Source organism: Staurois parvus, unplaced genomic scaffold (assembly GCF_062004578.1).
Source record: "Staurois parvus isolate SC_StPar_1 unplaced genomic scaffold, SC_StPar_1.0 ptg000195l, whole genome shotgun sequence".
In the NCBI taxonomy this organism is placed as follows: domain Eukaryota; kingdom Metazoa; phylum Chordata; class Amphibia; order Anura; family Ranidae; genus Staurois; species Staurois parvus.
The window spans coordinates 8,549,378-8,572,645 of record NW_028317991.1 but is presented as its reverse complement, the minus strand read 5'-3'; the positions used below and the strand labels follow the sequence as shown (position 1 = coordinate 8,572,645).

Here is a 23,268-nt window from a genome sequence, read left to right as displayed (position 1 = left end):
AGAGTTAGGTACCTTAGATTTTACGCCCCTTGAGGGTTAGGGACTGATGTGAATGTACAATATATATGTAAAGCGCTGAGAAAATTGATGGCGCTATATAAGTACCTGAAATAAATAATAATAATAAATCTAAACGACACTTTCAATTGTATCCAGTTAGCCAAACACTTGCACTACATAGTTGAAGGTAAATCTAAAAGAAATTAGGAAGAAATTGGACAGAAAATTGTCAGAAAATTGTATAGTGTATGGCCAGCCTTAAACTGGTCCTTGCCATGACGTGTAGCAGTTCTCTTTGTCTCCACTAGATGGCAGGAGCAAGCTGCTATTGGGGGACAGAAGCTGCCAGGTGCAGGCCTGCCTCTAGTGTCTGGCTGGGTGCATGCTTGTTCTGCTGGGAGGAGCTAAGCAATCAGAGGTTCCCCTCCAACATCAGCCCCTGGCAGAAGCTAGCATCTCTTGCACCCAGTGACTGTCAGTATGTCTGGAGTGCGGGTGGCAGTGGTCACAGGAGGCAATAAAGGGATAGGCCTGGCCATAGTCAGAGCTCTGTGTAAGCAGTTCCAGGGGGATGTCTATCTGACAGCCAGGAACACTCAGCTGGGAGCAAAAGCTGTGCAGGAGCTGAAGGAGAAGGAAGGATTGTCCCCGTTATTCCACCAGCTGGACATCAATGACCTGAACAGCATCCGGGCTCTGCGGGACTTCATGAAGGACAAGTACGGAGGGCTGGATGTGCTGATCAATAATGCCGGCATTGCATTCAAAGGTGAGTCCTGCATGGATCTGACACCATGGGGGGGATTCAGGGGCGGACTGACCATTTGGAAACTCAGGCACTGCCCGAGGGCCCGGGGTCAGTAGGGGGCCCCATGAGATGCCCCTGGTACCTTTTTCATAGGCTTTTTGGAGTTTGGGCAAGGACACGGGCCCCATGATCCCCTATTGCCCGGGGGCCCCATGAGTTGTCAGTCCGCCCCTGGGGGGATTTACTAAAACCAGAGAGTATGGTGCAGCTCTGCTTGGAAACCAATCAGCTTCCAGGTTGTTACAGTGACGTTCTTACAGTGGCTGCTTTTGACTATAGAAATTTCCTTCTACATCCAGTAAACCCCCCAGCATGTTCTCCTACGTGTCCATCCCCGGCGTGTTCTCCTACGTGTCCATCCCCGGCGTGTTCTCCTATGTGTGTCCATCCCCGGCGTGTTCTCCTATGTGTGTCCATCCCCGGCGTGTTCTCCTATGTGTGTCCATCCCCGGCGTGTTCTCCTATGTGTGTCCATCCCCGGCGTGTTCTCCTATGTGTCCATACACACATAGACTGGAATCAACGGTTTTTTGGCTGGAAAAGAAACCCCAGGACTAGTGGGTTTCTAGAGGAGTTTTTTTTTAGCTGCAAAAACGCTCTAATGCTGAAAAACGCGGCTAATGCAAACGAATGAAAATGCAAACACGGCAAAACACCACCAAATGCTAATGCAAAAACGCTAAAAGAAGCTGGAAAACTCACGTTTTTAACATGACTTTACACAGCTAAGGTTACCAGTGTTATCAAAATGTCCCGAGTGCATGGAGCCTTATTGTCAAGGCTTAATTGAACAAGCTGAAGTTAGGCTGGCCATACATTATACAATTTTCTTTAGATTTACCAAAAACCATATAATAGGAGGTCAAACCTTAACAACACTTTCAATTGTATCCAATTAGGCGGGCTGTTGCACTACACAGTTGAAGATAAATCTAAAGGAAATTGAACAGAAAATAGTATAGCGTACGGCTGCCATGCACAGCTGCACCAGTTTTAGTGAATAACCCCCCCCCCCATGAATAGAAGGGATGAATATCATTGGGCAGGGATAAATGTGACATACAATGTAATTAAGCAGTATTAGGCTGGCCATAGATTATACAATTTTCTTGAGATTTTTGCTTTAGATTTACCAAAAACCATATAATAGGAGGTCAAACTCAAACAACACTTTGTTGTATCCAATTAGACAGGCCCCTGCACTACACAGTTGAAGGTAACTCTAAAGGAAATTGGGTAGAAAATTGTATAGTGTATGGCCAGCCTTAAACCCAAAAGCAAACATTTATTGTATTGCAGCTTACCAATTTTCACCTGGTGAACCAGCCAGTAAATCTGTTGTTTTTCAACAAAACAAGCTGTCCTGCAGATGTAGTAGTTGGAGGGTTGAGGTAAACCAATTAACACTGAGGGGTGCTTACAATGAGCTTTTATTTGTTTATGTAAAACCTTTATCCAAAAAGGAAAACAAAACTGTTGCTGTAACTGCTTAGAAAGTGTTAGCTGGAGTGATGGGTGCTCTAAATTAGGAGATGTGTTACTGTCCAGATCTCTGGGTGAAAAAAGAGACAAAAACATTTTTAAAAAGTTCTAATCGGTGTGATTTTACAGATTTGAAAAGTAGTTCCTGCAGTACTTTTCCCGATTTCAGGTGCAACTTGCATAGATATCTGTGCATTAAGTCACACAGATATCTGCAAAGTTGCACCTGAAGTCACATTGACATGCAACTTTGACATTTCTGAGATTCCAAGTGTAGCACCCTTCTAGTCAGCTTGGGGGAGCTAGACTCCTTTTTGTTAGTGAGCTGAGTGGGCTGAATAGCAGCCTGAGTGTGATAGCTAGCAGGGGTCAAATTATGGTCATAGCTTAGAGGCTCTGCAGACCAGCCCTCTGGAATTTCCCCCTGCTCTAGAACTTTGGAGAAAAGTCTAGAAGCAGTGGGTGGATCTGGGGAGTGGCTGATCTGTACTTTTGAGGGATCCTGGCCAATCCCCAACAGGAGGCTTAGCAAGGGGCCAGGACAGCCCTTAAAAGTGAGAGAGCCTGCTCAGCAGCAGGAGCGTTCAGGTGGAAGGCAGAGAGGATGTGAGGCTGAAGGCAGAACCCTGGGAGGGGGCCAGGATGGAGAGGGGCTCACCTACAGGTGATGGAGCTTGGAAGAAGGAAAGCTCAGACCTTCACCGGCCCCCAGAGCAAGGACCACCTGTGTAACAGGGAAGGAGCGGCCCAGCTAGAAGGCCTGATAGCAGCCACTAACCCACAAGCTGCACAGGAGAAGGACTGAGTGAGTAAACCTGCACCCCCCTGGGCCAGAAAGGGGAAGGAGGCACTCTTAGTGGGGAGCTGGATTAGCCTGCCACCCAGGACTGTTTCACTTGATTTATGGCAGACTCCGGATCCCCTACTCGGAGATTCCTCCAGACAACTGGGTAAGGAAGAGGATTTATCTGGGGTCTGCTGTGGTACTACAGGAGATGCTGGCTAGCTCTTCAAAAGAGACTGTGTTGCTTTGACGACTTTTAAATAGTTCCAGGAGGTTGTCCTCTGTTTCTCTGTTCTATTGGCATCCCATACATCCCTTACCCCATCCAAATTATTAACACCTTTTAATAGAAACAAAAAAAACAAGCTCAAGGACTGGTTACTGACTCCTTGATGCAAGTTCATGAAAATGCATGTTGCCTGGCTGTGCAGGACTATACGGGGACCCAAATGCTCAGCAACTCCTAAGGGGGTAGTGCTGTACAAGTGAAGTCGCACAATTTCTAAGTCGCATTCTGTGTGAACCAGGGTTTGCTGGTTTTTCTGTCCTAACTCTACATATCAGCAAGTGATGAAGCTCTCTAACAAATTCAGCAAGGGCTAAGGTAAGGCCTTGTTCTCAAAATCAAAGGTAGCTTTCATTTTTCTGCAACAGAGGTACATTAATGGTAAATTGGTACAGTACATAGGGCAGCTGGAATGTAGAAAACATAAAAGTGAACTTAGCCTTTTAGGTCCATTGCTCTAGGTCTAGGTATAGTTTTTTGCCCACCTTATGATTTCAGTAATGGTCTGTAACACACGTTCGGTCTCCGTGTCCCCTCCTTAGTCATGGCCTCTCTTTAGGTTGGCCTTTATCCATCCAGCATTCCTTTCCAATGTTGGTTTCTGCCATACTATGCGTGGTCTGATTTCTATGTTGCTGGGTCTCTTTGTTTCTGTTTCATGCCCCTCATTTTGGACAACCCATTAGTAGAAGATAGTCTACTTTCTGTGTCTCTCAATGGATGATAAAGAATATAAGATATTTGTATTTACTGTAAAATTTTGTTTCTGAGGGGCATATCCCTCTGTTGTTTGCCTTCTATACTTCTTGCTCACAAAACTAAAGCATGACAGTTGGAGGTGGAGTTAACCAGGGGGCTGGCATAATGTGTTTTTTTTCACCAGTGTCGGGGGATCAGGAAGGAATTTTTGCAGGAGCAAATTGGATCATGCTTTGCTGGGTGTTTTTGCCTACCTCTGGATCAACTGTGGGTATAGGATTATTTTTTTTTTTTATGGTTGAACTGGATGGACTTTTGTCTTTTTTTCAGCCAGACTAACTATGTAACTATGTTCTCTCAATGACTTCCAGTAGTTCTACTTGTTACCACTAGATGACAGAAACAGAATGCTAACAGAGACAGAAGCCGTTTGCAGACGCCCATCTATTTTTTGGCTGAGTGCATAATTGTTTTGCTGGGTGGAGCTGGGCAATCATAGAGCTTCTCTGCCAGTATCAGCCCCTGGCAGAAGATATCACATTGTCATAGACTATATACCGCCTTAAGGACTGCACCCATTGACTGCTGATATGTCTGGAGTGCGGGTGGCAGTGGTCACAGGAGGCAATAAAGGGATAGGCCTGGCCATAGTCAGAGCTCTGTGTAAGCAGTTCGAGGGGGATGTCTATCTGACAGCCAGGAACAATAATTTTGGAGAAGAAGCTGTTCAGGATCTGAAGGAAAAGGAAGGATTGTCTGCACTCTTCCATCAGCTGGACATCAATGACCTGAACAGCATCCGGGCTCTGCGGGACTTCATGAAGGACAAGTACGGGGGGCTGGATGTGCTGGTCAATAATGCCGGCATTGCATTCCCAGGTAAGTCCTGCATGGATTTAGTCATAAATTTCTGCCAAAATGCATTCTGCGACATGTCTTTGCTAAAAAAAAAAAAACCCAATACGTGTAAATTAATTGGTTTACGTGAAAGTTATAGCGTTTACAAATGGTGAGAAAGATACTGGGATTTTTACGTTTTTTTTTTTTTATACTAATAATGGCGGCGATCAGTGACTTATGGCGGCGATCAGTGACTTATGGCGGCGATCAGCGACTTATTGTGGGACTGCGGCGGACATTCTGACATTGGGGGGTACTGACTTGGGGTCACTGACATCCCCAGTGACACCAATACAGTGATCAGTGCAAAACAAAAAACACTGACACTGTACTAATGGCACTGGGGAGGAAGGGGTTAAGTTTATTTTTCAGGGAAAGGGTTAACTGTGTGAGGGGAGTGTTTTACTAGGGGGCGGAGTTGTGTACTGCAGGGAACACCGCTGATCAGGAGAGAGAAACTCTTCTGTCCCGATCAGCGTGTCCTGGAGCTGTCAGGGAACTGACAGAAAGCACAGCTACTGCAGCTATGCTCTGTCAGCGATGATCGCCGGGACATAGCCGGTAACAACCAGCTGTGACCTGGCGACTGACATCCGTGGCTGTGATCGGCGGGACAGGTAGGGCGGCGGCGCGCCTCGCGCGCGCCCTCTACCTGTTTACAAAACACACGTTTTAAAATGTGCTTTTGCCCAGCCATGCCGCCCTGCCGCCGTATTTATACAGTGGCTGGGTGGCATGTGGTTAAATCCAGGGTCAGGATGATCTGCCTGGGGCCTGCAGCTTTATAACATAGTCCGTAATGGTACTTTCTGTATTTCTGTCCTCAAACGTTTCCAATTTATTGTTTTTTGGCAATTGGAACCTAATGCTTCCTGTGTACTCTGCAGGGCTGAGTGTCAATGTGACAGCTCTGTTTTCTTGAAAAGAAAAAAGTTACCCAATTAATTCTTAAAGTAGAAAATTTTTTTAAAAATTGCTAATCTCTACTTGCACATTCCGCACTCAAGCAGTATTCCCGACTTACTGCAACCCCTTGAACAGAGGGACACTGCCATCATTCTGCCATTCAGCCAGTCATTTTAACGCCCCCTAGGGGGTGCACGTTAGCTACTCCAGGACTGAATGGTGCTCACGTGTTGTGTCACAGAATGTCACCAGATCAGCTGAAAGTTGCAAATAAAAATGATGTGGGTGTTTTTTTGTTTTTTGTTTTTTTTTGGGAGGGGGTAATTTTTAATATTTGCTAATTTTATCAAAGTGCTTTGTACAAGAAATGTTGTGCTTGTATCTTTTATGCTAGATTGTAAGCTCCAAGGATTAGGTCCTCCTAACCCTCTTGTATTGAACTGTATTGTTGCTGTATTGTCTCTTGTTATATTGTAAAGCGCTGAGCAAATGTCCAATTGGTATAAAAGGATAAAGGAAAGAAAAAACGTCCACCAAAAAAAAAAAATTATAAACTAAAATAATGTGAAAAGTTCAATTCATTCCAGTGGTAAGTGTCTCTTTAAGATAAAGTGATCCACCATCCAAGCAATCCTGCAGTGATTAACACCCCATTAGATTCAACACTCACCAGAAGCGGAAAATCAGTAAGAATTCAATCAATCTCCTTTATTATTATTATTATTATTATTATACAGTATTTATAAAGCGCCAATGGTTCGCTCAGCGCTGTACATTACAAAGGGGGACAGAACATGTGACAGAACAATACCAATACAATGCAAAACATGAGGGGATCGAGGGCCCTGCTCTTTCGAGCTTACAATCTAGGAGGGAGGGGATGGTGGCACAGGAGGAGATAGCTGTGGGGGATAGAGTGGTAGGGAGAGTGGAGGAGGTCGGCAAGTTAGCAGGGGGTGGGGTAGGCTTCCCTGAAGAGATGGGTTTTCAGGGTGCGCCTAAAGGAGAGGAGAGTAGGTGATAATCTGATGGGTTGGGGCAGGGAGTTCCAGAGGATGGGTGACACCCTGGAGAAGTCCTGGAGGCGGGCATGGGAGGAGGAGACTAGGGAACTAGAGAGAAGGAGGTCTTGTGAGGAGCGGAGTGTGCGTGTTGGGTGGTACTTGGATATTAGGTCAGTGATGTAGTTCGGGGCAGTATGGTGGACAGCTTTGTACGTCAGTGTTAGGATTTTGAATTTGATCCGTTGCACATTCGGAAGCCAGTGGAGGGATTGGCAGAGGGGGGTGGCGTAATAGGAGAGGTTGGAAAGGTGAATGAGTCTGGCAGCCGTATTCAGGATCGTTTTAATAATGAATGGTTGTGAAATCTCAAACTTGATAATCAGCCAGCAGCCCAAAACAATCTCCAATCAATTGATTATTTGTATCTCATACTCCAATCTCTTCATTCAGATTGAGAAATATCAATTCCATATGTGGGCAAAATAAAACAGCCACATAGCGTGATACCGTAAAAACAATAATTTATTGCCATAGAAAACCCCCCTTAAGAAAAGCACTCACATTGAGTAGCATAGTAATGCACATTGTATATATACTTCCAATAAAATGGCCGCCGACCACAGCAGCTAGTGACAGTCTCACCGCACACTGGTAACTAAGATCCTAAAACAACAATCACGTGTTCCTATTATTATTATTATTATTATTATATAGTGTTTATATAGCACCAATAGGTTTGCTCAGCGCTGTACAATAAAGTGGGGGGACGGTACATGAGACAATACAGTAACAGTACAATACACGAGGGGTTCGAGGGCCCTGCTCTTTCAAGCTTACAATCTAGGAAACCTAGGAATTCTTACCATGTGGTCCCGGCGTGCGTGCTGACGTCACGGATGGTCACGCCCTGACGTGTTACGTCATAACCGACTTCCTCTGAGAGTGTTTTGCATACCAATATTTTCATCATTTCTTGAGCGTGGGGATATAGGCTGGTTTCATCCTATATATTTTTAATTCATTATTAGTGTTTGTTCACTCCCTCAATTTTTTTTTTTAAGTTTTTTTTTTTTTTTATTTTAAAGTTTTTTTTTTGTTTAGTTTTTTTCCTTTTTGCAGGTGGACTTATTTCATTTTTTTGTAGTGCCAAATTAAAAAGGTTTTTAGCAGGAACTTTGCTTAGTGCCTTTTATAAATGGAACAAAACGGATAGAAGAATGAACTTTGGTAACATTAATGGAAACCTGGCACTGTTTTACCTTGTGCATTATGACTAAATCGCAGTGGTTTAAACGTGTCAGAACACTTCCCACCACCCCGTTCAGCTGTACATGTAGATGTGTAAGCTTTACCTAACTTAGCTTGTGGGGAAGGAGGGGTACACTTTGGCATTGCCGCCTTTGGTGCCAGAGGACTTTGTTCCAACACTGCTGCTGGATTTTCTTTCTTTTTCATTTCATTTGAATAGTGCTCAGGCCTTGCAGTGCTTCATAAACGTGCAGTGCTTTGTTGTTGTTGTGTTTTGTTTTTTTTTTTTTGTTTTTTTGTGTGTGTGTGGGCTTTTTTTATTTTTTTAAACCCATGGCCATTCCACTGCTTTAGAATTGGGCCCTTCCATAACCCTTATACACGACCCCTAAAACTAAGGATGCACCAATACTGGTATTTGTGCTGATACCGAGTACTTTCACGAGTACTCATACTCCTGAAAATGCTCCCAATACCGAAAACCTATACTTTGCGGTGCAATTTGCATCAATAAAAATTGCACCACAGAGATTAGCATGCGATTTGAACAGGAATGTGATTATGTATGTGTTTATGTCAGGGTGGATTTGATTTAAATCACTAGTCAGTAAGGCTTGATTTAAATAAATAAATTTTATTTCATGGAATTTATTTACCAAAAAAATTAAACATATACAGCCTTATTCTACATAATTAAAAAACTAATCTTTATTTCATGATGGAATAACCTTTGGATGGTAATATATTTTCTTCAAAAAGCATTTTATTCCAAAAAATCCGATTTAAATAAAATAAAAAAAAAAAAAAAATCGGATTTTTTTTATTGATTTTTATCCACCCTGGTCTATGTGTACACTCAGACATTCTTCCAAAAGGATTGGACCATTGGGCACAGCCAAATAACATGTATGTAGGTCGACCGGACAGCACCAGAACATGACTGGGAAATTTGGGTAAATCCTATGCAGTCTTTAAGGTGTGATATAGACTCTATGGAGTATCTTCAATTGGATTAGTCTGATTTTGCTGAGACCAATTTTTGCATAGGGTATCCCCACATGTCCTCCGAATCCACATCTAGAGCCTCCACCCTCCTGCTAGCTCACAGTTTTTCCAGACCCTCATGAAGCGCATTTAAATTTAAACATACCCAGTGAATGCAAAAAGGATTGGACCATCCTATGCTGGGATAAGTTCCAAAACCACCCACAACCTGAACCAATGACAAGCAGCCCTGGATTATCCATGCCAAAACGAACCTTTAAAACCAGAATGGACAATTGTAATCTGTATGGTGTGCATTCATATAGAACTGCCATTAGACTGTATGCTCTGCTAATCCAGATCCTGTGGAGGGATTAATCTGTTTTATATTAGCCAGAAAGTAAGTTGTGACACCTCTCAGGATCCTATAAACCAGCCATTCTCAACAAGGGTTTTGTGGAACCCTAAGGTTACTTTAGAGGTTGCTTGGGGTTCCTTGAGCTTTGGCTGACTGACCTCCCATTCCTGGTCAACACCACTTGGCAGAGCCAGCAGTTTTTTTTATTTATTTATCAAATTCAAAATCCTAACACTGACGTACAAAGCTGTCCACCATACTGCCCCATACTATATCACTGACCTAATACCCAAGTACCGCCCAGCACGCACACTCCGCTCCTCACAAGACCTCCTTCTCTCTAGTTCCCTGGTCTCCTCCTCCAATGCCCGCCTCCAGGACTTCTCCAGGGTGTCACCCATCCTCTGGAACTCCCTGCCCCAACCCATCAGATTATCACCTACTCTCCTCTCCTTTAGGCGCACCCTGAAAACCCACCTCTTCAGGGAAGCCTACCCCACCCCCTGCTAACTTGCCGACCTCCTCCACTCTCCCTACCACTCCATCCCCCACAGCTATCTCCTCCTGTGCCACCATCCCCTCCCTCCTAGATTGTAAGCTTGAAAGAGCAGGGCCCTCAATCCCCTCATGTTTTGTATTGTATTGGTATTGTTCTGTCACATGTTCTGTCTCCCTTTGTAATGTACAGCGCTGAGCGAACTATTGGTGCTTTATAAATACTGTATAATAATAATAATACTTTATTTCAGGTACTTATATAGTGCTGTCAATTTACGCAGCGCTTTACATATATATTTATATATTGTACATTCATATCAGTCCCTAACCCTCAAGGGGTGTACAATCTAAGGTCCCTAACTCGCATTCATTCATACACATACTTGGGCCAATTTAGACAGGATCCAATTAACCTACCAGCATGTCTTTGGAGTGTGGAAGGAAACCGGAGTACCTGGAGAAAACCCACGCAGGCACAGGGAGCACATGCAAACTCCAGGCAGGTAGTGCCGTGGTGGGGATTTGAACCAATGACCCTAGTCCTGCCAGGCGGAAGTGCTAACCATTTAGCCCCTGTGCTGCCACAGTATGACACCAATGTTGTTTTTAGCTGTCTGTAAGGGTTGCATTCTGATCACCGCTGTAAGGGGAGCATTTTTCCCACAATTTGCCAATGTGAGGAGCATTCTTCCCTCTGAACCAGGAGTTCCCCAAGACCAACATGTTATTTCAAGGGTTCCAACAGAGTAAAAAGGTTGTGAAAGGCTGCCCTAAACCCTTACATCTTAGAGTTCTGCCAATAAACTGCAGGTATCAAGTTTGAATGGAAGAAAGCACTGGACTGGTGCAGCTTGAGGCTGCCTAGTGCAGGGCTTGACAAATTTGCTTTGTATCTAAGATCCAACTAAAAAAGTTAGGAACCTGGTCGGCGCGCAGCGTGACAGGAAGGGAGCCACCTCACAGGAGGGGGGCAGCTGGACAGTAGGGGGAAGTGTCATGGGAGGGGGGCAGCGGGACCGGTGGGGGCAGTAGGACAGGAGGGGGAAGTGTCATGGGAGGGGGGCAGCGGGACCAGTGGGGGCAGTAGGACAGGAGGGGGAAGTGTCATGGGAGGGGGGTAGTGGGACCGGTGGGGGCAGTAGGACAGGAGGGGGAAGTGTCATGGGAGGGGGGTAGCGGGACCGGTGGGAGCAGTAGGACAGGAGGGGGAAGTGTCATGGGAGGGGGGCAGCGGGACCGGTGGGGGCAGTAGGACAGGAGGGGGAAGTGTCACGGGAGAGGGGCAGCGGGACAAGTGGGGGGCTAAAATAATAAAAGCAATGTATGTATATACTAAATAAGACATGCCCAAACCAGTTAAACATTACAATTAATAATGTAATAAATAATACTGTACATTGATAATCATTAGCAATATACAGAATGATAATAAAAATGTCCAAACCTATTCCTTATCAAATTATATAGACATGAAGCATACTTAATAAAACGTTCATAAAAAGAAAAATGTAAGAATTGGCTATTAATTTAAAAAATCGATTAATGTAGCTACTCCTCATAACGTGTCCACTACCTGGATAAAGGATCAAAATGTCTAAAATTAATAAAAATGTATGGAATGGCCATTGAACTGCAGGAAGCAAAGTGTATAATTATTTATTTCAGGTACTTATATAGCACTGTCACTTTACGCAGCGCTTTACATATATATTGTACATTCACATCAGTCCCTAACCCTCAAGGGGCGTACAATCTAAGGTCCCTAACTCACATTCATACATATACATACTAGGGATAATTTAGACAGGAGCCAATTAACCTACCAGCATGTCTTTGGAGTGTGGGAGGAAACCGGAGTACTCGGAGGAAACCCACCCAGTTACAGGGAGAACATGCAAACTCCAGGCAGGTGGTGCCAGGGTTGGGATTTGAACCAGCGACACTGGTACTGCCAAGGCTTAGGTGCTAACCATTTAGCCACTGTACTGCCCCCAGGTATTGCATATACAATACCTATAGTGACGAGATTTTGGTTTAGGAATATTAGAATTCGGCAATGATTTATTGTTCTTCCTCAGATTCACATAGTAAATAATCAGCTACTTTAGTGGCAGTGTAGTGCCTTTTTAGACCTCAAGCCTGCCATGTTTTTTTCACTGGCTAAGTGCCAGTTCTCCATTAGGAACACATTAACTCCTGGCACATATTAATAGAATCAGGTTAAAGGTATTCTCCACTGAACTGCGGGTATTTGGAGATTGCCTTTGCTTACTGCAAGTCTGCCTTTTAAAAACAAAGCATATTACAACAGTTACAAGAAAAATGTTGCTTTAATGTTTAGTAAAGTTTCCTACGTAGAGCAAGCAATCAAATGAGACAGTTTTAAAGAAAACTTGAACATTCAGTGAATGCTAGGAAAGTAGACCAATGCAATGCAAGCAATATTCTGAGACTGCAAGAATTGCCCTAAATCTTCTTATTGTGTATAGAAGTGATGCTTATCCGGGGCCACAAAATTTGATTATAGAAAGCAGCAAATCTGTTACACTACATTTAAGCGGTATTCTTCTTGGATCGCCAATGCCCACCTGGCTCGGCACCACCCCACCTGACACCACCACTACCTTTTAAAGCCACATCTTCTAGCTGAGTCCATCGTTCATGCCAAAGTCCTCAGGGGAGAATTGGAATGGAGTTTTGGGCTTGGCAAGGGTTCACTTTACCATTAGCCACAGTCGGCTTTAATTCTCTTGAACATAGTTACAATGGGGCTAAAAAGTATTTAGTCAGCCACCAATTGTGCAAGTTCTCCCACTTAAAAAGATGAGAGAGGCCTGTAATTGGCATCATAGGTAGACCTCAACTATGAGAGACAAAATAAGAAAAAAAATCCAGACAATCACATTGGCTGATTTGGAAAGAATTTATTTGCAAATTATGGTGGAAAATAAGTATTTGGTCAATATCAAAAGTTCATCTCAATACTTTGTTATATATCCTTTGTTGGCAATGACAGAGGTCAAACGTTTCCTGTAAGTCTTCACAAGGTTGGCACACACTGTTGCTGGTATGTTGGCCCATTCCTCCATGCAGATCTCCTCTAGAGCAGTGATGTTTTGGGGCTGTCGCTGGGCAACACGGACTTTCAACTCCCTCCAAAGGTTTTCTATGAGGTTGAGATCTGGAGACTGGCTAGGCCACTCCAGGACCTTGAAATGCTTCTTACGAAGCCACTCCTTCATTGCCCGGGCGGTATGTTTGGGATCATTATCATGTTGGAAGACCCAGCCACGTTTCATCTTCAATGCCCTTGCTGATGGAAGGAGGTTTGCACTCAAAATCTCACGATACATGGCCCCATTCATTCTGTCCTGTACTGCCAGGGCCGGAGCTGGGAAACGGACAGGCAGGCCTAATATCAATGTAACGCACAGGCTGACGACAACCACCACCCACAGACCGAAGTCCCTCAGGGCGCGGAGTCTAAGTCCCAGGCTGCCCTTCACCAGGGCCCCTGATGGTGGGGATGGACTTGACGCAGCCAGGAACCAGGTCGCGGCCCCTGAGGCACCCCCGCTGCGGTAATGGCCGCCGCCAATGGCGTGTAGCTAGTGGTAAAGACAATAGAGTAGTCAGACAGGCCGGGTCAACAATAACGAGACAAAAACGGTACAGGACAGCAGACGAGAATCACAGGTCACGAGCCGGGTTCAGCAACGGAGGGTCAGATCAAAGGAGAACACACAGAATGGTCAGGTCACAGGCCGAGTCAGATTCCAGGAGAGTCACGAGAGTTAGAACAGAGTAACAGCAACACAAAGACACAAGTGCAAAGAGCATGTGCGGAACACAGGCTTATATGTCATCAGCCACACCCCTCTGGGGGATGGACTTCAGAGACCTGAAGGCATAAAACATTCCCACCATGCTCTGCAGAGATCCAAGATGGATGCCAGCACATGCAGTAACATAACCTCTGGTAAAAAGGTAGGACCTTGACATGTACATGGATCAGTCGTCCTGGTCCCTTTGCGGAGAAACAGCCCCAAAGCATGATGTTGCCACACCCATGCTTCACAGTAGGTATGGTGTTCTTTGGATGCAACTCGGCATTCTCTCTCCTCCAAACGCGACGAGTTGTGTTTCTACCAAACAGTTCTATTTTGGTTTCATCTGACCATATGACATTCTCCCAATCCTCTTCTGGATCATCCAAATGCTCTCTAGCAAACTTCAGAGGGGCCCGGACATGTACTGGCTTAAGCAGGGGGACACGTCTGGCACTGCAGGATCTGAGTCCCTGGCGGCGTAGTGTGTTACTGATGGTAGCCTTTGTTACGTTGGTCCCAGCTCTCTGCTGGTCATTCACTAGGTGCCCCGTGTGTGGTCCTGGGATTTTTGCTCACCTTTCTTGTGATCATTTTGACCCCACGGGGTGAGAGCTTGCATGGAGCCCCAGATCGAGGGAAATTATCAGTGGTCTTGTATGTCTTCCATTTTCTAATTATTGCTCCCACAGTTGATTTGTTCACACAATGCTGCTTGCCTATTGCAGATTCAGTCTTCCCAGCCTGGTGCAGGTCTACAATTTTGTTTCTGGTGTCCTTCAACAGCTCTTTGGTCTTCACCATAGTGGAGTTTGGAGTGTGACTGTTTGAGGTTGTGGACAGGTGTCTTTTTATACTGATAACAAGTTCAAACAGGTGCCATTGATACAGGTAATGAGTGCAGGACAGAGGAGCCTCTTAAAGAAGAAGGTACAGGTCTGTGAGAGCCAGAAATCTTGCTTGTTTGTAGGTGACCAAATACTTATTTTCCACCATAATTTGCAAATAAATTCTTTCCAAATCAGCCAATGTGATTGTCTGGATTTTTTTTCTCATTTTGTCTCTCATAGTTGAGGTCTACCTATGATGCCAATTACAGGCCTCTCTCATCTTTTGAAGTGGGAGAAGTTGCACAATTGATAGCTGACTAAATACTTTTTTGCCCCACTGTACATAGTTAGGCTGAAAGAAGACAATAGTCTATCAAATTCAACCAACAGATTCAGTGCTTGAAGTGAACACAGCTTCACCTCCTTCACTAAGCTAAAAAAAAAAGTTATTTTGCAAAGTGAACCTGCTTTATTATTATTATTACATCGAGTTTATATAGCGCCAAAGGGTTTGCTCAGCGCTGTACAATAGAGGGGGGGACAATACAAGAAACAGTACAGCAACTACAAACAGCACACGAGGGGTTCGAGGGCCCTACTCTTTCGAGTTTACAATCTAGGAGGGAGGGGGTAGTGGTACAGGAAGAAGTGGCTGTGGGGGATGGAGTGGTAGGAGGAATGAAGGAGAACGGCTGTTAGGTGAGGGTGGGGTAGGCTTCCCTGAAGAGCTGGATTTTCAGGGAGCGCCTGAAGGTGAGGAGGGAAGGTGACAGTCTGATGGATTGGGGTAGTGAGTTCCAGAGGATGGGGGAGGACCCGGAAAAGTCTTGCAGTCGTGCGTGGGAGGAGGAGACCAGGGAGCAAGATAGGAGGTCCTGTGAAGAGCGAAGGGTACGGGTAGGGTGGTACCTGGGAATCAGGTTGGTGAGGTAGTTAGGGGCAGTGTTGTGAATGGCTTTGTAGGTCAGAGTGAGTAGTTTGAATTTGATGCGTTGGGCAATAGGGAGCCAGTGGAGGGAGAGGCAGAGGGGGGTGGCAGAGGTGGAGCGGCTGGTGAGGTGGATGAGTCTAGCCGCTGAGTTCAGGATGGTCTGAAGCGGGGAGAGCCTGCACTGGGGTAGGCCGGTGAGGAGGGCTTCACTTAGTATATAAACCCTCTTTTTACAATAATCTAATCTGGGTAAGGACCAGTAAAATACGAAACTGTGCTCTATAAAGGGGGTAGTCCAGCAGAGGAGGGTTCCTATAGGTTGTGTGCCTACAGCTGGCTTTGGTAATTTGACCAAAGTTCTCCTGATCAAGCAGGAACCTGTATTAGGCCTTGTTTATGAGGTGGGGGGGGGGGGTAAAGGTGAATGAGGATGGGGGGCAAAGATAGGTGGAGGACCCATAATACGCTTGAGTGCCGCTTATGTAAACGAGCACTTACAGAGCCAGTTGGTAAAGTCTTCTTCTTGGTGAGTTGCCAGCAAGAGAGCAGTGCCTTGCTCATCCAGGCAAAGAGGGAGCAACACATGCAAGCAAGTGCGAGTTTCCTTGCCCCACTGCCTAATGGTCCAGCTCCCAGTAGATGCTCACCAGCTACAGGATCATTAAGGTGACATGGGCCTAGTGGAGGTGGCATTGACCTCTGCCATACCAATCCACCTGAACGACAGTTTGGTAAATATACAGACCATTGTTCAAGAGAGATTTATGGCATGTTGAACAACTTCCTTTTAGAGTTGTGTGCCTACAACTGGCTTTGGTAATTTGACCAAAGTTCTCCTGATCAATCAGGAGCCTGTATTAGGCCTTGGTTATGAGGTAGCTGGGGGGGGGTAAAAGTGGATGAATATGGGGGGGAGGGGCAAAGATAGGTGGATGAGCCACAATTCGTTTGAGTGCCGCTTATGTTAAAGAGCCAGTTGCAAAAGTCTTTCCATTTGTGAGTTGCCAGCGATAGAACAGTGCCTTGCTCATCCAGGCACAGAGGGAGCAACACATGCAAGCAAGTGCGGGTTTCCTTGCCCCACTGTATCCTGCCTAGTGGTCCAGCTCCCAGTAAATGCTCACCAGCTACAGGATCACTAAGGTGACATGGGCCTAGTGGAGGTGGCATTGACCTCTGTCATACCAATCCAGAGAAAGCCACCTGAGCGATGGTTTAGAAAATGTACAGACCGTTGTTCAAGAGAGATTTAGGGCATGTTGAAGAACTGTAGTGCACATTGCTTGCTAAATGTGTAAGTATATTCTGTATGCAAAAATCTTTTTTAACCGTTTCAATACCGTGCGATTTTACACCTTCCTGCCCAGGCCATTTTTCAGGTTTCAGCGCTCTCACACTTTGAATGACAATTGCGTGGTCATACAACACTGTACCCAAACTAAAATTTTATCATTTTCTTCACACAACTAGAGCTTTCTTTTGGTGGTATTTAATCACCGCTGGGGTTTTTATTTTTTGCTAAATTAACAAAAAAAGACCAAAAATTTTGAAAAAAACCCACATTTTTCTTTGTTTCTGTTATAAAAGTTTACAAATAAATAATTGTTCTTCATAAATTTAGGCCAAGATGTATTCTGCTACATGTCTTTGGTGAAAATAACCCAAATTAGGATGTATTATTTAGTTTGTGGGAAAGTTATAGAGTTCACAAACTATGGTATAGATCTGAATATTGATCAATTCTGAAGTACTGACAGCCAATCTAATTTCTTGAGGTCCAAGAATGTCAGAACAGTACAGATATCCCCAAATTACCCCTTTTTGCAGAGTAGACAGTCCAACGTACTTCATAATTATTTTCACTATTTTTTTTTTTTACATACTGTCACCAGTGCAGTACAGCGTCATCATATAACTGGCATGGCGGTGAACAGGGACACTGACTGGTGACAGTATGAAAAAAAAAAATATATATTCTTTTTTATTTTTTTATTATATTTAATTTTTTATTACATTTTTTTTTTATTTTTTTTAAGATTTCTTTTTCATATTTTACTATGACCAAAGTAGTACAATGTTACCATAGTAACATTGTACTACTTTGGGGAAGTGATCAGTATTTTTTTTTTTTTTTTACACTGTTTGCTTATAGCAAAGAATTACTTTGCTATAAGCAAGCATTTAGCTGAATGAAATCGATTCATTCAGCTTTTCTTTTTTTTTTTTGTGCTTAGCTGTGATTTGGTCACAGCTAATCACATGACATGTGCATGTGATTAGCTGTGACCATTCACAGCTAGGCACTAGTATACAATGGATGGCATCATGAATGAAGCCATCCATTGTATACAACTATCATGTGACCTGCTGTGATTGGTCACAGCAGGTCACATGGTACCAGCTACGGGAGTCGGTATTCGGATCTGTCATCGGCCGTGTCCGAGGTGCACGGCCGGTGACAGATCGCTCTGCTGCGCCGCTCTGCATTAGCGCAAACTGCGCATGTGCGGGAGCACGCCAAATGGCGTGCACCCGGAATACAGGAGCGCATTTGAAGCCGCCAAACGGCCATTGGCCGGGCGGCTAATGATTAAATAATACACGAAAAAATAAATGAGAAAAAAGCAAGAAAAACTGCAGCAACTATCAGAAGAAACATCACTCACATCAGACCAGTGAAATCCCATTCGGCAGATGTAGTGGCAGTGTTAAGGACCGACTGGCAGTAGCCTCTAGCAACCCACAGGCCGGAATCCCTCAGGGCGCGGAATCTAAGCCCCAGTCTGCTGTTTCACCAGAGCCCCTGATGGTGGGGATGGACTTGAAGCAGCCTGAGACCAGGTCGCGACCCCCGAGTTCAACCAGCTGTGGTAGAGGTGGATTTGCCAGTGGTAGGTACAAGTGAGAGCCAGATGTGAAGAGGTAGCGTGTAACGTAGTCAGACAGGCCAGGTCGGTAACAGCGGAGGCAGACGGTACAGATCAGCAGTCAAAAGGATAAACGGGTCACAGGCCAGGTTCAGCAACAGGAGGTCAGGTAAACAGGAGAAAGCAGAAGAATGTTCAGACAAGCCAGGGATCAGGGCAGGAGAGAATCACGATAATCCGGGTCAGGCAGGTTCGGCAACAAAGGCAATCTCAGGTACTAGGAACAGAAACACAGGAATAAGACCATACGGCAATGTGAGCATTGCAAGAGCTGGCTTAAATAGCCCGCCCGGCACTGACAGGCGCGCCTGGGTCCTAGTACCTGCCAGCACTGTCATTGGTCACAGGCGCGCCTGGGTCCTAGTGCCCGCCTGCCTCTGTCTTGTCGGAATCCTACGCATGTGCAGATTCATGCGTCGTGGCGATCTTCTCGTTCCCTGACAGGCAGGTTGTCAGTCCCCATTACACTCATCCTAAAGGAGCACTAATTTTGTGGCAAAACTATGCGGATTTGTGCAATCTATAGCTCTCGCTTGAAGGTACTCCTGAGTTGAGCAGCCTCATAGTCCATACACTTTTCCTGCAGCTCTGAAAAAGACGGCCTGTACAGAGGAACAGGCTCAGAGCTGTTGAAAAATAATAGACTTACTGGCTTGATCACCAGGAGAAAAATAAAAGAACAAAAGCATAAAAAAAAGAAATAAATGCAGCCACCGCATACTGGTAAGCTGCAATGTAATACATTTCTGGTTTTTGTTTTAAACCGTTTTAAAGTTAGTTGTAAAAAATTTGAAGTATTCTTACTGTGATTTTATATGCATTGTCCCAGCCACACCCAAGCTACTTCTCTTGTGGCCAGTATTGTTTTCTAAGAAATGTGACAACCCTAGATTGAATATCGTCTGTACGTCCACCTGTCAACCCTATAATGGTCTGCTGTGAGAACTTAAAAATGCCTTACCTGATCTTTCCCATGATGTAAGACTCGTTATCCTTTACATAAGATTGTTTGCTTCAACAGTGATATTGCTTCTGGAATCCTTCACGTCTTTGGAAAGTCACCTTGGCTTATGCCTAGTTACTAATATCTAAAGAAAATACAGCTTTCGGATCCACCATCTGGTAATCTGATCATTGGTACACAGGTTTTGAGAGCCAACCACAGCAGTTCATGCGAAATTATCCGAAGGAACAAGCACGACAGTTTTTCTCAGAGGATACCAGAGTGAACGATTTTCTTTAATCAGTATAGTATTCTTCCGTAAAAAAATATCAAGTGACCAAGGCTGTGAATGCTTGGAAGTGAAAGAATACAATACATTACATCCCTTCTGAAATTGTATTCTGTCGTACAAGAACTTTTGTAACTTAAGTAACCTCTTTATTTTTCATATGAGACTAACATGCAAAAAAAAAAAAAATCGTCTGATATTCTCATCATGTAAACCAGGCTTTAGAGCTGCACTATCCATCTAGTATATATGTCTGCAAAGCTAGCATATTTTTCTGAAAAAAGCTTCCTTCTGTTAATCATTACCTTTTACTTCTGTTCAAGGTTTGGCTTCTGCCATGCTGTATGTCTAGTATACATTTTTTTTTTTGTACTTCTTCATTTTAGAAGGTCAGCTTAAAGCTTTGCTGTAAGACCTCTGTGGGTAGGGGCAGCATGGTGTGGCGGCAGTAATGACATAGAGTCCAGTTGCAGATAACTCAAAACTTGTATTGCAGAGAATGCTCAACTTCAAACAACCCCAGCGGGAGAACGCCACTCTGGGTAACACTGACAGTTCTGTTCAATGCAGAGATGCAGTGGGTAAAGATGCACCGACAGTGTCTGTCTTCAGAGGGCGGAATGCGGCTTGGACAATCCATTCCCGATGGGTGCTCTTTTCCTACTCTAACCACCTTGCAAATGCACGCCAAAACCTTGGAGCAGGGACTTGTTAAGACTCTACTGTCCCAAGATGGCCAACCTTGGTCACCTGTATGTAGTGTAGCCAACCGGATCAATGCCTTCAGGGACCAGGAAACCATAAAAAAACCAGGTTTCTCCTGACTTCCTCTCTAGGTTGCCGCACCGCTCCAGTCAAGCTCCACCTACAATGGAGAAAGACTGCACCTGCCTACACCCCTACCCTAGAATTAGTTAAAAATCAAAAATAAAGATTTGACAAAAAATAGATAAAATATCTTTCTCACTGCTGCCTCCAGGGCCTTTGAAATTCTCCAAGGATGCAATCCTGTGTTGGGCAGGAGGGAAATTTTGTGGGATTTTGAGTACCCAGCTATGTCAGGAGACAGTAGTGAGGCGTGGAGATGTCACCTAAACTCCTGGAAGGGTCAGAAGCAGGGGCTGAGTTTTTTTAACATTTTTATTAGAAGTCAGTTCAGTTTTTCCAGATTTTACACAAACAGACATGGTAACAAAAGTGTAACAAAACACACATTCAAAACCAGTTACTATTTCCTCGAGTGAAATAAAGAACACATAGACGGAGCACAAATTCTTTTACAGAGAGATGGCAGTGGAGACTAATGACAGAATAATCTGGTATTACGTAGAGTGCCGTCATATTGAAATTTACAATAAAAACCTAGGTGGCATTATTAATCTCATGGATTTCGGAAACTGTACAGGGTTGGCAGGATTATTGTAGCAACCTAACCAAGGAATTGTATGAGGAGGCCAAAATGGGGGAGGACAACCAAGATGTCCATAGTTTAAAGAACTTTTTGAGGGCATCATTTTTTTTTTTTTTTTCTCTTTCCAACATGTAATTTTCACCGTTTTGCCATTGGGTGAATGTTGAAGGAGCTGTGAGGTCCATTTCTGTGCTTCAGTTTCTCAGCTTCAAAAACAGCCTTGTGTCACAGCTGTAGAGTCCGAGGAACTACATGTATGCCCAGTATACCAATTTTAGGGTCTTGTGGAAGTTGTGATGAGTACAATGCATTCAACAATTGGGAGTATGGTGGTCCAGTATCCAAATAGTTCCAGACAGCTCCGCAGAAAATTGATGAGATTGCCTGGGTCTCTGGAGCACCTTGTGCAGGTAGTTGGGTCGGTACAGCCCCAAGAGAATACTTTTTGTGGAAATTAAACAATTGCGAGGGTTGGTGAGGAGAGTCTTGAAGGCCTAGTCCCAATGTTTCAGGTCTTTTTTTTTTTTTTTTTTTTTTTAATTGTGTGGTTTGGTGCACGTGAGAAACGCAGGTGGTTTGCCAATGCATGGGAGCGCTACTAAGAATTAATGGTACCTCCGCATCTGCTAAAGAGCAGCATGCTTCTCTTGCGTGTCGGGAACGTGTGCGATTGCCCGAGTTCCTGACCTGGAATAATGTGAAGTTTACCTTGAGGATATTACCCTGATAGATGTGATGAACCGGATGACTTCTAGTCATAGCAGGTTGCTCGCTTACAAGTTGGTCTCTTCCAAATGCATTTTTCATTTTTTTCAGGGAATGGAAGGCAGTCTGCGATTGGAAGAGGGGTAGATGAATGTCACAACCTTCTCCAATCACAGAACACCTTGCATTCATTGTACTCCAGCTGGAACTGTAAATTTCATCAGTGGCTGTTTGGTGCTGACTGTACTGTACACGGGGGGAATAAATTATTATTATTCAGGATTTGTATAGCGCCAACAGTTTACACAGCGCTTTACAATATAAAGGGGCAGTACAATTACAATACAGTTCAATACAGAAGGAAGAGGGCCCTGCTCATGGAGCTTACAATCTAAAGGGAGGAGGTGGTGGTACAAAATGTAAGAATATTACATAATTGCACACATTTCACTAGTGTTCATTCTTTTTTCTTTTTTTTTTTTTTGTTCATTACAAATGGACAAAAACTTTTTTTTGCTGGTGTTCAGGTCAAATCAGGTGTTAAGTGATTTACAGTTGTTTCTTTCTTAGGGCTCATGTACACTGCAGCTCATTAAACTCACGTTTAGGAGCTGTTCAGCGTTTTTTTTCCAGCAGCCCCTGAACTCTCCCTAATGTTTTCCTATGTGTCCATGTACACATCATCGTTTACAGTCATTTACAGGCATTTTGCGTTTACAGTGGTTTGTTTGAATGCAGAAAACTTGCGTTCAGCAGTTGATTTTTTTCAGCGTTTCAAACGCTAAATGCGTTTGTATTTGAATTTTTTTTTTTAACTCTTCCAGTTCCCGATGCTGTCCAGAGCCTTTTTTTCATCATGGAAAATGCATGCAAAGCGTTTTCAAGGTACTCAAATGGACAAAACACTGAACACAGGATGTTCCCACCAAGCTTGTCACACATTGTAATGACCAATCCACACCTCAGACCTCTCCCACTGTTGGAAACAAAAGATATGTTAATGCCAATTCACAGCTCAAATTCCTCATGAAGACCCCTTGCCAGGTGGCCTTACTGACTCAATCCACCAGACACCTTTCCCACCCTTGGTAACAAAAGAAATGTTAATGAGCAACTAACTCCTAAGCTAATCTCAACACATACTGCTGTCTCTGCTTCTACTCTCTGTATTTCTCTGAAACAGGCTGAAATAGTTAATAATTTACCACTTTTCACTGCATTCTGGGCATTTGGGAGGTTCTCCTGTGCTTATCTTTAAAAAACGCTTGTAAATGCTAAACAGACTTTTTTAAACCTACGTTTTCCAGCAGTCAGTTTCCATCGTTCAGAAGTGTCCCGTGTACATGGGGCCTTAGTAGAAAAAGCCTGTCTTCTGCCAGCAGCTGCAGAAAAGTACTCTTGCTGTCTGTGGGGAAGCGGTAACATTGCTGAGGTTTCCCCGCTGATTA

General features: G+C 44.2%; 1 protein-coding gene across 2 annotated transcripts in view; it reads left to right on the top strand.

The window, feature by feature from the left end:
- The first annotated feature begins 377 nt into the window (after positions 1 to 377).
- LOC149461689 (carbonyl reductase [NADPH] 1-like) overlaps positions 378 to 23,268 on the top strand; it is a 33,666-nt gene continuing 10,775 nt past the window's right edge. The window contains exon 1 of one of the 2 annotated variants that reach the window (XM_089677931.1): positions 378 to 769. In XM_089677931.1, the coding sequence (XP_089534057.1) occupies positions 481 to 769 (289 nt within the window). In that variant the 5' untranslated portion in view covers positions 378 to 480. Of the gene's footprint in view, positions 770 to 4,518; positions 4,939 to 23,268 lie in introns of those variants that run through there. The other variant, XM_089677932.1, reaches the window with a different exon arrangement.